This window comes from Nannobrachium achirus (genome assembly GCF_963921795.1).
Source record: "Nannobrachium achirus genome assembly, chromosome: 14".
Classification (NCBI taxonomy): domain Eukaryota; kingdom Metazoa; phylum Chordata; class Actinopteri; order Myctophiformes; family Myctophidae; genus Nannobrachium; species Nannobrachium achirus.
Window position 1 is genome coordinate 36272667 of NC_137821.1, and position 13001 is coordinate 36285667.

General features: G+C 41.4%; 1 protein-coding gene across 1 annotated transcript in view; it reads right to left on the reverse strand.

Annotated features, from left to right (window-relative positions):
* mus81 (MUS81 structure-specific endonuclease subunit) overlaps nucleotides 1-8287 on the reverse strand; it is a gene marked incomplete at both ends in the record, with an annotated part of 9478 nt that extends 1191 nt beyond the window's left edge. The window contains 14 exons of the mRNA XM_080741559.1: nucleotides 121-224; nucleotides 589-720; nucleotides 1028-1123; nucleotides 1314-1433; nucleotides 1702-1814; nucleotides 2888-3015; nucleotides 3519-3698; nucleotides 3867-4091; nucleotides 4321-4409; nucleotides 4544-4624; nucleotides 4755-4895; nucleotides 5701-5792; nucleotides 6749-6878; nucleotides 8147-8287. Coding sequence (XP_080597685.1) covers nucleotides 121-224; nucleotides 589-720; nucleotides 1028-1123; nucleotides 1314-1433; nucleotides 1702-1814; nucleotides 2888-3015; nucleotides 3519-3698; nucleotides 3867-4091; nucleotides 4321-4409; nucleotides 4544-4624; nucleotides 4755-4895; nucleotides 5701-5792; nucleotides 6749-6878; nucleotides 8147-8287 — 1772 coding nt within the window. The remainder of the gene's footprint in view (nucleotides 1-120; nucleotides 225-588; nucleotides 721-1027; nucleotides 1124-1313; nucleotides 1434-1701; nucleotides 1815-2887; nucleotides 3016-3518; nucleotides 3699-3866; nucleotides 4092-4320; nucleotides 4410-4543; nucleotides 4625-4754; nucleotides 4896-5700; nucleotides 5793-6748; nucleotides 6879-8146) is intronic.
* Between the last annotated feature and the right edge of the window lie 4714 nt (nucleotides 8288-13001).

Genomic DNA, 13001 nt, shown 5'->3' on the forward strand with positions numbered 1-13001 from the left:
AGAAGTGCCAGCATTTTACTTGCTGTACATAAAAGATATTAAGAAAGTGAAAACACAAACACACGCTAAGCCTACACTCATGCATATGAACATGAGTATAATAATGGTCCAGTGTATTACCTGTGTGGTGTTTGGTATTGTTCCAGTATAGCAGCAGCCTTGTCACCAGACAGACCACTGACCTGCATCAATTGTCTTGCAAACACCTCTCTCACTGTCTGGCACTAGACACAAACATGAAGGAAAGGTCACACACAAGCACATGTACATGCACGCACGCACCCACTGGTTGCATCACATCAGTGTGACAGCAGTGCCTCCCCCAAACAAATTGTGTTTCTATAGAAGATGCTCGGCTCAACTGAATGCACCATGGAGGATTCAAACTAAGTATTGGACAGGTACTACCATATCACACACGCTGCAGATGTGGCCTTTGTGTTCCGTTCCGTCCATTGAGGCACATTTCATTTTATTAAAGGACCCGGCAAGTTTATTTGTTATAATTATGGAGTTTGAAAGAATCGTGAAATGAAAGTTTACAATTATGCGCACATGAATGAGCCGTGCACGCACGCGCACACACACCTTGTTCTTGACCGATCCGAGGTTGAACTCAGCGAAGGAGATGAGAGAGGTGGAAGCGTTTTCTCTGGCCTCTTCTATCTCGCTCCCTCCCTCCACCTCCAGCTCTCTGGAGCGACAGAACAGGGTCTTGTTCTGGAGGAGATGAGCAGAAAAGAAGGAGATTGAGAGAGAGAGATAGAGAGAGGATAAGAATAGTTGAGGAATTGTATATTAGCCCATTCAGGCCGGGTACACATTTTAGTGTATGGGAGGGGCTTACAGTACATGTACAGTATGCTGCAACATATTTGTTTTTGTAGGCTAAATTCTGATTTAGGCCTAACTATAGGTTAGGCCTAAATGGGTTAGATGACAGAGGAGTCAACTTTAACTTTTACTTGTGTGTGTGTGTGTGTGTGTGTGTGTGTGTGTGTGTGTGTGTGTGTGACGTGTTAGTTACCTGGTACAGTTTGGTCAGGTATCGGGTCATGACAGTCAAGTAGGCAACAGACTCCCTCACATCCTGGACTCTCTTCACAAAGAAACCGTCCACCACCTAACACACACACACACACACACACACACACACACACACACACACACACACACACACACACACACACACACACACACACACACACACACACACACACACACACACACACACACAGTATGAAGTTGTCTTTTTAATACTCTTGTAAAATGCACAATTATTTTTAACTGCGTTTGTGTGGTGTGTGGTGTACCTGTGTGTTGATAATAGCTTGTTGTAAAGTGCTCTCAGGTATACTCAGGTGAGCTGCTGCAGCGCCACACTCCTCCACCAGGTAGATGGGTTTATGCAGACCACACCTCTTCAGACGAAACTGAGGTAGAGGGAGAGAGAGAGAGAGAGAGAGAGATAGGGACAGAGTGAAAGAGAAAGACAGACACGTGCTGTTAGTTCACTACAATTTCTGGAGAATAAACTGAGACAGGTAAAACACACACACACACACACACACACACACACACACACACACACACACACACACACACACACACACACACACACACACACACACACACACACACACACACACACACACACACACACACACACACACACACACACACACACACACACACACACACCTTCTGTTCTCTGAAGCGTCCATCGATGATGCTTCCACACAGGTCATCTATCCTCTTCCTCTCGATGATGTAATCAAGAACCAGCTCTCTGCTTGTAGGAGCACGCAACTGACCTGTGGAGAGCAACATATTCATTCACTGATTCTACAATTATTATTACAAGCAATTTATTAAACTTTCAATTTCAAGGACCCGGTGAGAACTGATGAAGACAGTTTTCAAAACGTTGTCATACCTTTTGAATACATTTTCTACTGGGAACCGAGTAACAGTGTGCTTCCCTTCCTTCTTTTCCAATTTCAAGTACCCCCCATAATTCTTGAGTGTAGAAATGCAACCAAATTGACCTGGTAGAGACCATTTGGAACTCCCTCAAGGAACCCTAAGGGTCCCTGGACCCAACTTTGAGAACCACTGAGATATACCTGTATATATTAGGTACTTGTTCATATCTTTTGCTATTTAGATTTGTTTTGATTGACCACAGATGTTAAGAATGTTATTTAGATAGCATGCTTGGTTTGATGTATAGGCCTACCTGGCTGGTATGCTAGTTGCTTTGAAACACTAAATAGATCTTCTATAAACTGACTCTACTTATGTAACTTTTTACCCTGTTGTTAAACTGTGCATAACTAAATGCAGGACCAACATGAAAGGTGGATAATTTGGACAAGAATATAATCAAGGACTCTATCTAGAGGCCAAACAAATGCACTGCAGTCTATACCAGAAGTTTAACACAATCTGTATTAAAGCAAAGATAGTCAATTATTAAAGTAATACGCCATCCCAATTGGAGCCACTAGAGGCGAATGGTACACAAAAACTACAAATGGTCAAATGGTCTGGACGTTTACTGATACTATATCCCGCAAGTGTAAAGGTAAATAATAAAGTAGGATTTGTCGCTCTGAAAAAGCCATTTTAGCATGAAAAACATGGGACGATTGAGTAGCTTGTGATGATTGGACATTGGGTCCAATATTTAGTTCAGTGACCATGGGGCTAAAGAAGTAAAGAATGGTTCAGAAGCTGTGCTCACGTTCACTCTTCCATAGGAAATGATAGCCTACAAACTGCTTCCAGTCTCCAACTATACTTCATGCAGATACGGGAAGTAAAGTAAACAGGTAATGTCTTTCTTTCTTTTTGTCTTGGATTAAAGCTCCATTCCGTGTGTTACCTGGTACAGGCGTGACCTTCTCCCGGGCCACCCACAGGAAGTCTCCGATGTTCAACTTCCTGACGTCAAAGTTCACACCGTTCTTCTGAAGTTCTTTGACCAACTCCTGTTTACAGTGCTTGCTGCCACTACACACCCACAAACACACACACACACACACACACACACACACACACACACACACACACACACACACACACACACACACACACACACACACACACACACACACACACACACACACACACACACACACACACACACACACACACACACACACACACACACAACCCATCATGAAAACAACAAAGGTATTTCTCATACTCACACTGCTTTTGCAACCCAATCTGACACTTTGGTCACTATACTGTGTCGGTATAGTGTTCTTTATATCTTGCATGGGTAAAAGTCAGGTGTCAGGTAAGTCAGCATACATTTGGATGCAAGAATGTGGACATATAGAAAATCAGCGACTCTTATTATGTAGAATTACATCCAGGTCTGGGCACACAGACACAGTAAATGTATCAACCTTTTGTAAAGTATCTAGGAAAGCACTATGTAAATTGCATTGTATTATTAAGACTATCCTAGTCTCACTAATGTCATAGTTAGGACACATTTCTCTTACCCAGTTGTTTCGATGAAGTCGACACAGAGGACAATGTCATATCTGCCAGGTGATAGAGTAAAGAGACATGCTCCCTCAGGCCTCCTGGTCGTCGTCTCTGGAGCCTGGGACTTTCCTGGGCAGCTCAGCCCAGCCACCTCACTCCTAAGCTGGGTGAAACCGGCAGGCCTCTCTGTGGGGCTACATACAGTATGTAGTAGTGTAATAGTAACAAGTAGGAATCTGCAATTCTAGAGACAATCTAATTTTCCTGTTATAATATTTCTTTGTTCCCCCTTTTTAGAATAGACTTTGTTTTAGGATTACTTCAACACCAAAAAGAGTAGAGGGTTTTGTTTTAACACTCACCATAATCTGTCTACTGTCTCCTCTTCCTCCTCTTCATCATCAAGTGTCAGGTCTACAACTTTTGCTCTGCCTACGTCCTCTTTGTCTCCCTGCTCCTCATCCTCTGCTTCACTCATCCTGTCCTCCTTCTCTCCGCCCCTCCCTCTCTCCTGTCCTGCGTTGGCTCCTGGTTCCCCATCCTCCAGTCGCTCTGCTAGAGCCATGCCCTGCTCTGTGAGAGAATACCTCAAATGAGAGAGGGGAAAGAGGGAGTGTTTTATTTTTCCTGTTTATGTCGTTGATATTTATTCTTTAAATAAATGTGTTTTCAGAGACGTGCTGTATCCTATATACAGAATTGTTGGATTGAATTTTGCATATTCGATATTGGCTTTTTTGGCAATATCCGATTGTCAACTGGGCTCAACGTGTCAACGTGTGTAGGGTTGTGTGTGTTTGTTTGTTTTCTCCATACCTTGCAGGATTGTGAGTCTTCAGAACAAGGTTCTTAAGAACCAGGGTGCTGACTGAAGACCAGGCGGTGTATTTACTACCTAAATCTGGCTGCAAAGAGAAAGACATTTTGATATTTTACTAAGGAAGGCAGGTGTATGTGTGCACGTTTTTATTGTATGCAAGTTGTATGTGCGTGCGTGCGTGCGTGTGTGTGTGTGTGTGTGTATGTGTGTACCACGCACCACAGTGAATGACTTGTCACAGAGATGCTGGGCCTCTGCTTGAAGTTCCAACTTCAACATATAGCCTTTACTACCTGGGATCTGAAGAGAAGAGATCAGATTAAATTCAATTTGAATGATTCACTGTGACATGTAGATCTGCTATTTTTGGTGAAGAGACTTGAAGTACTGTAAGATGAAAAAGAACACACCAAGTACATTTTAACTGTACCTGGTTTTGTCTGTAGAGGGTGAGGAGGACTGCGTAGCCGCCAGACCTCTTCTGGGGAACATATTCCCTTTTCTTCCTGCTTGCAGCTCCACCTCCTCCATCACCTCCTTTTTCCTTCCCTCCATTCGACGGGGCATTCTTCTGCAACCATAAGAAAGAAAAAAATCAGCAGCAAATTGAGTTCTGAGTGTAGAACAGTGGTTCTCAACCTTTTCAGACCAATCTACATGCTCACAACGATCTACTTGCTCACAACACCTCGCGTTGCGAGGCGTTGTGAGCATGCAGATCGTCTATTTTCACAATTTCTGCCTCTAATATTTGACAATTTGACCAATGTTTGACCAGAGGTACTTAAAAGGTCTTTAAAGTCCCCAAATTGTCACTTTAGAAATGTGCAGATACCCTGTATACACTTATACTGTATGTTGGTCTGTTTACTGTTGAGTGAGAAAACAATGTTAACATTTAGCTAAACATCTGGGGACCTCCCAAAATAATTTAGGGACCCCTCTGGGGGTCCCGACCCACAGTTTGAGAACCATTGGTGTAGAATGCCTCACACAACATCTAAGAATACTAGGGGTGTACAGTTAATCGACTTACAAATCAATTTAATTATCGATTATGAAAAAGAAAAAATAATCCACTTGCAAAAATAGACGATCTGCAAACTCACAATGCATTGCAATGTAAAGAAGCATTGTGTGAGCTTGTAGAAAGCTTGTAGAAAAACTGCAGAAATGTTTTGTGAATCCCATTCAAAGGACAAAGAGAACCAGACACTTCCGGTTTGTGGAGAGCTTTCGATCTTCGCCAAGGCAGAGATTTACAACACAACGACTTGCAACAGAATGCTACAACTGTGGTTTGCAACTGGAAAGGTCCACACCGAGGCGCCTAGCATTGACCGACCACACATACAACGCACGCACGCACTCCTTACCTTTTTGTTGGGTGCCAGGTTGTTGTTGTTGTTATTCTGTCCACCAGGACGGGGAGCTCCTTTGGGGAAGGAGTGGATAGGAGCGTCTGGACCTACAGCAAAGAAAGACAGGGGATTAGGGTTGGGATCCGGAACCGGATCCAACACTGAGGAACGTGCTCACAACGCCTTGCAGTGCGAGGCGTTGTGAGCACGTAGATCTGCTATTTTCACAATGTTCGCCTCTTGCTTACTTAATACTGGCCAGTTTGGTATTAAATCGGTCTTTCCTTAAATTGTCACTTTATAAACGTGCAGATACCCTGTACACTTATACTGTGTGTTGGTTTGTTTACCGTAAAAGAATGACATTAAGGTAATCATCTGGGGACCCCACAAAATAATTTGGGGACCCCACTTGGGGTGACGACCCATGTTTGAGAACCACTGCCTTAAAGGTGATACACCATGAAATTTCACTTTTTTTTAAAACCTTTTTTTGGGGTCCCACTAGCACCTTCTATCCTCACAAAGTCCCATTTCTGACTGTTGTGTCTTTCTCTGGTTTTGAGAAGGCGAAGGTTAAAAGTATCCCACAGGTTCTCAAAACAGGCTATCCAAAAAGATTTTTTTTTTTTCAAAAAGAAATCTTTTTTCAAAAAAAATCTTTTTTTTTTTAAGATTTGGTGGGGGTGGCGCAGTTCAGGCCAAAGGTGGTACTGCAGCAGAAATGCTCTGAGAGCCATTCAAAAATGAGAGAGGCTCTCTATTCAGGAGTGGTAATTTAGCCTCAAACCTTTTGAAAAACGTTTTTGGGACATAAACAATATGACATAAATACCATGGTGTATCACCTTTAAGTGATTAAAACCAGGAAAAGACAACACATTATACAGTAATATATGTGAATATGTGCATATATATATATACAGTATATTTCATATTCAAAATCCTAGACAACATCTAGTCTCATATACCATATAACAATATAATAATCAATTTGCCCAGGTACTCCTGCACAATATTTATCCCATTCATTCAACCTCTATTCATTCCATTCCTCTCGTACCGTTCTCTCTGTAGTACTTCTGTAGCTTTTCATCCAGTATTTTACAGATTCCGTCCCCAAAGTTCTGGAGGATCTTGGCCTCTCTGGCGTTCTGCAGCGGTAGAGGGTACCTTGTCAAGGAGCCGATTGCCTGGCGAAGAGACGCAATTAAACAGCTTTTGATTGATTGAGTGAATACTTGATTCTTATAGGAAAAGCACAGCACAGGACAGTACGGTACCAGTAAGACTCCCTAGTCGGGAGATATAAGCGACCGCCACGTCACATACACAAACTTTAGAAGGCAATCGTAGCCAATCAGGAGGGAATATGGGAAATGGGACAGATCCATGTTGATGAAATGACTTTAGAGATACTGTGTGCCGCTTTGCGTGATTTTAGGCCAACATCTGTAGGAGCAGTGTCCAAAAATGTGTTTTGCAAAGATCGGCCTGATGGCGGCGCTAGAAGAGGGCCATGTGAGAAATCAGGGGCAAAGTTTGACATCAATAGGGCCAACGGTGCCAGAGATAAGTGAAGGGGCAAAAGTGTGACGTGACAGACAGACAGTCTGACTGACTGACAGAGGGACAGCCGGTGGAGCTTTTCATAGAAGTATTGAGGGTGTATGTCTGATAGTCAATTAAGCTATCTATGAAATCTATGAAAAAGTACAATTTTGTACAATATGTAGTGGGGGTCCCTGCTTCATCTCTCTCTCTCTCAGCTAAGGTGTCCTAAAACCGAACTGATATGGATAGTATTCCGCTGCATTCTGGGGGATGCTCAGGGGTCCTTGGGAGGGTTCCAGGGGGTCATCTGCTGAGTTTTTGTTGAATAATTGTGAATTTCCTAACACAAATCTTCTCTTCTGGGGGTCCCTGGCACAAAACATTTTCAGATGGGGTTGACCTGGTTGTTCTTTGACATGAGGCGGGGGGGACCAGAACAGGGTGTTTTATCTACTTCAGGGGTCTTCAACGTTTTCAGGCCAAGTACCCCTTTGTTGAGAGAGATGAAGCAGGGACCCCCACAACATTTTCATGATTCCATACAGTTTCATTGTTTGACAGCACAAGCATCAGTGTATTTTGGATTCATGTCAATGTGTGGTTTCAGATATTTAACCACTTGAACCGTGACCGTCAATACTTAGTAAACTTGACCTTTCACTCTGTACTTAGTCTTCTCTTTTACCCTCTTACCAAACCTCTTTGCCGAAAATAGCCGATCTACAAGCTGCGAGGCGTTGTGAGCTTGTAGATCTGCTATTTTTGGCTACAGAGGGCGGTAGGGAGGGACCCCTAGGGTTCAAGTGGTTAGAAAGTTTCTATCACACAAAGATTTGGAGGACCCCCTGTAGTAACTCTGAGGACGCCCCAGGGATCCCGGGCCCCCTGTTGAAGACCCTTGATCTACTTTTTGATAGGTGTGCTGCGTCTTCAGCCCTTTCTCCCGGGCCTGGTCCCGTAGCTCGGTGAGCCACTGCAGGAACAGAGGGTTGGGACACGCCGGCAGAGCTCGCTTCCGACCCAACAGGACTCGTCCCGACGATGACATCACTTTGGTCCTGCAAGACAACCAGTCAAACCATCATAACCGGTCCGGGCAGTGACAGAGACTGCTATGGTTATCATGATGTCCATCAGTGGTATCAATCAATAAGGTTAGGGGCTGTCACAATTATGACATTTTACGTCATTGCCATAACCATTAATGATTGAATTGTATTTTTGTCGTTTGTGACATTTTTCATTTCTGTTTGGCTTTGAAGTTCCAGAGGGCAGATATGACAAATAACCTACCTATACCATGAATATACAAATAAATTACTGACTTTATACCATGGAAAAAACTGTTTTTTTACAAAAATATCCACCACAAGCCATTATCTGTCCATTTGCCTGTGGCCAAAATAATGCAAATGCATATCAAATTGGGATTCCTACAAATTGAAAAGATTGAGAATCACTGCTAATTATTACATACAGGTGTTATGGTGTGTAATGACATGTTAGTGTCAGTGGTGTAAAGTAACTAAGTACATTTACTTAAATACTGTTAACTCTTAATTAGAAATTTTAAGTATGTGTACTTTAATTGAGTATTTCCAATGCCCAATACTTTTACTTCTACTCCACTACATCTCGGATCTTACATTAGCCACTGTTTTAGGCCATTTGAACATAGCAGATCTACAACCTAGTGATGCGCAGCAACGCATTGTTTGTGAGCTTGTAGATCATACTTTTAAGTAGCCTAAACATTTTGAGTACTTGAGTACTTTTTCCACCACATGAACTGAACAGTCAACACGCTAACGTTTAGCTCTCTCTACTAGCACTGGCCAACTTTAACAGTCTGCTGCTCTTTATGACAGACTGCGCAAACAACCTCGTACGGACAACAACGAAACAAACTCGACTTAAGTCTTAGGTTAAAGACATAATATAGTCAAAATCAATGTGTATGTAAGGTTTAAACCTCAAACTGCTTGCCTTTCAATGAACGTAGCTGCCGCCTTGAGTTCAAAACTACAATTCCCTTCCCTGTTTGTTGACACCACGGGGTCACTCTCAACCCAAGAAAGATTCCGGTCCAACAGTGACAGCTTGTGGCCAGGAGGGGAACGAAGGCTACTGCTATTTCATTCTTTTGGTGAGGTTTGTTTTGTACTTTGTAAATGTAGGCCTGCTGTGTCTGTGAGTTGAAAATATCTTGTTACCAAAATGTACAACATTTAATTACATTATGAAATGTACTAATAAATAAAATACATTTATTAACTGTCTTTTAATCAAACCAAACAATAACTTTGCCCGTTTGTACACAAAAATTAATACCTTGGCTTAAACCTTAAATCAATCAATCAATCAATAAATCAATCAATCAATCAATCAATCGTTTCTGAGTGTTAATCCATTTGTTGGAGGTTATTCTATCTATCTATCCATCTATCCATCTATCCATCCATCCATCCATCCATCCATCCACCCACCCACCCATCCATCCATCTATCTATTTATATCTTTCTACACATGGGCTCTCTACTTTCTCAGCAGATAAAAAATCTGACTATTTGGACATTTCATCCGTGTTCAGTTTCTTGGAGGCTTTACTGTGTTGCATCATTTGGTAGACATGCAAAGATTGTTAAACAAAGGATAGACATTAGACCCCCACGTGACACAGGTGTTAAATAGCCTATAGGTATATGGTCTCTGTCCGGTGGAAACCTCATATGTCCAAAACAGTTACTTTCCAGGATTCAATATCAAAAGTAGCAGATCCACAAGCTCGAAACGTTACTTCTGATGCTTTTGTGTGACACTGTAACATGATCAAGTAGGGTGTCAATTTACGAGAAAACACAAAGTTAGAATACAGAGATAGGAGGTTTCTGCCCGACAACAGCGATCTATCATCTAGAAGACACTAGTGCTACTGTCTGCCTGTGTGTGTTGGTAACACAAACAGCTGTCTTCCCCTCCAGTGTTTGCTGCTCCCAGACCGTTATTTCAGTGCCCCCGGGTACCGTTAGAACGTACAGAATGTCTCGCTGGAAGGATCCCACTGGATTCCATCAACAAGACTGGACAAAGACCTGGAATTTTACCTTAACACACACTCAAGCCTCTACTCCCTTCTCCACCCACCATGATCTCTCTCTCTCTCTCTGGAAATTGTCAACTCCTGGTTACAAATGAATCACAGAGGCAAAAATAAATGAGAAAAACTCAATTTATTGTTACAAAAACCAAGCAGCCATTTTGGACTGAAGTCTCCCTGAGACTTTTAATACAATCATAACAGTCTTCTACACACACACACACACACACACACAATCAAATCTCCTTTTAAAAACATACATTTCATTATAGAAGTGACACACACATTGGACATAAGCAGGGCAGTCTCTAGGTAGGGAATGGGTATTGGACATTTATGCTTGGGGAAATCTCTGTGGCAAAGCAGGTGATTAAAAACATGTCAAATTAAAAATACAAAAACTCAGGAAAGAGAAATAAATTAATGGAAACAAAGTGCAGAAGAGGGCTCAAAGGATTAAATAGCAGTGGAAACACTCAGGTATATCCATACGTCCTAGTATTCAGCAGACTATTTCATTAGCCTAACAGGACACAGGGATTTTGGCCCTCAGATAAGTATCAAAAGTACCAAAGTAGTCTTATGAGCCCATCTCAACTTTTTACAATAGAATAGGAACAAAGGGTGCCTGCCACAGTGTGCTCATATTGGATTATCTTGCCTTCAGCAGGAATGTAAACTGGCAAATATGGAACAGAAATCTCTGATATCTACACGTGTATAAAAGGAAGATAAGAGAAAGGCACTTTGAGATATTCACCTATAATAGCAAATGAGAGGTGAAATTACAAAGAATACAAAATGCAAAAGTCCCACGTACACAAAAGTTACAAAGACAAAAAAACAGTGGCAGGATACAGCAAAGATATGTCAACTTCTCATGAGTTGGTTAGAACCGCATAAATCTCTCACAGATAAGTACCGGTATATTTGACATTCTGTAATGCTTTATCAGTTATACGACTAGAATCACACACCAGGGTGGGAGTCAATTCCATACAAACTTCCACAATTCAAAATGTCAAAACAACAACATACTGGCATGTGTTCACTCTCTTATTTCGATTCCCAATATTTGCATGTGGAATTAAATTCCCTTCCTGAATTGACCCCAAATCTTGCACATGTAGGCCTACTTATGTTCAAATAAGGAGTGGCTACCAGCATACTGTGCACTGGCAAATCAAGAAAGTATATTCAAACACAAAATCGTCCACTTTCCCCAGCCTATAATGGTACAGTCATGTAAACATTACTGCCTGGCCTCTTTCAACTAGTTACTCGGTCTCACACAGTCAAGACTGTGACCCGTACTGTGCAAGAGATGAGTGAGTTGTTCTTACACTAAAGTAACTGTATAAAGAAATAATAAAGCAAGAATAAAGAAGCCTTGAACATTATAAAGTACTGTATCATAATATGAGCAATCTTGAGCACTTAACCACTTTCAACCTGTTACCTGGCATGTCATCACGGGCATAAATGTTAAAAAACAGTCAAGACATCTTAAAAAAAATTGCCTATACAAGCTAACGTGTCACAATGGGAAAAGTTATGAGCTTGTAGATTGGGTATTTTTACTACTTAGGCAGAGGTGGCTTTTAACCCCCAGGTCACTGAGTGAGCCACCTCGCTGACTCCAGGTGTGAATGTGTGTAATAGAAGTCCTGGGCCTTCCCATAATGCAACACTCACGGCAATGGCAAGTTTGGATGCTTTGAATTGTGCGACAGCGGTTTGGTGAAAAGTGGAAAACTGCAGTGCAGATATAGAAGTAGAGAGCATGCCATTTTCATAGCATTTAATCATGTTTTGTCAATATGGAATCTTACTCCTATAAAAAAAAAAAAAAAAAAAAAAAAAGTATTTATGACCCCAAGGAGGAAATTACTTATATAACAAATTGAGTCGCTGATGTAAGAACAAAACATACAATAAACAATAAATGTTTTTTATATTCTTCCAAATAAAGGCACACTACACAATGAACTCACAAGGTATAATAGATTACAAAATACATTCTCCAATATATATATATATATATTACTCCCTTTAATGCAGATACTATGTTTCATAGAAAAAAAGATATCTCTCACTATACAGTAATCCCCGTTGGAAATATTCACACAAAACACAATTATACGAAAATATGATTACCAGAAATAAGAGGAAACTGGCAATGTTCCGATTGTCAGGCATGTTATACAGTGGAGTGACTACGAGTAATAATAATATCATATATTATAATCTCACATATCATATATCAATCTCCAACTTGGCCATAGTGTTTCCTATGAGGTATATATTACAGTACATAATGTCCACCCATACCAGCCACCCATCCATCCATCCATGCTTTCCTTGATGTATCCGTCAATGCAGACACAAAACACACAAATATGTGGGCATACATTCATCATTCTGTACATCTTGACAATTTTTGTCAAGTCCATTTGACTTAAGACTTTTTATTCAAAGTCTAGACCAGGGGGTCTTCAACTGGGGGGCCACCAAATATTTGTGTGGTAGGAACTTAATTTAACTTTTTGCCAGACCCATGAAATGGGTAGGGCCTACATAAGCAAATGTCTGTCGGTCCGGGTTTTCTATATAAAGGGTATATATGATGATGACATGATGATGACATGCCTAGGCATGATGTCAT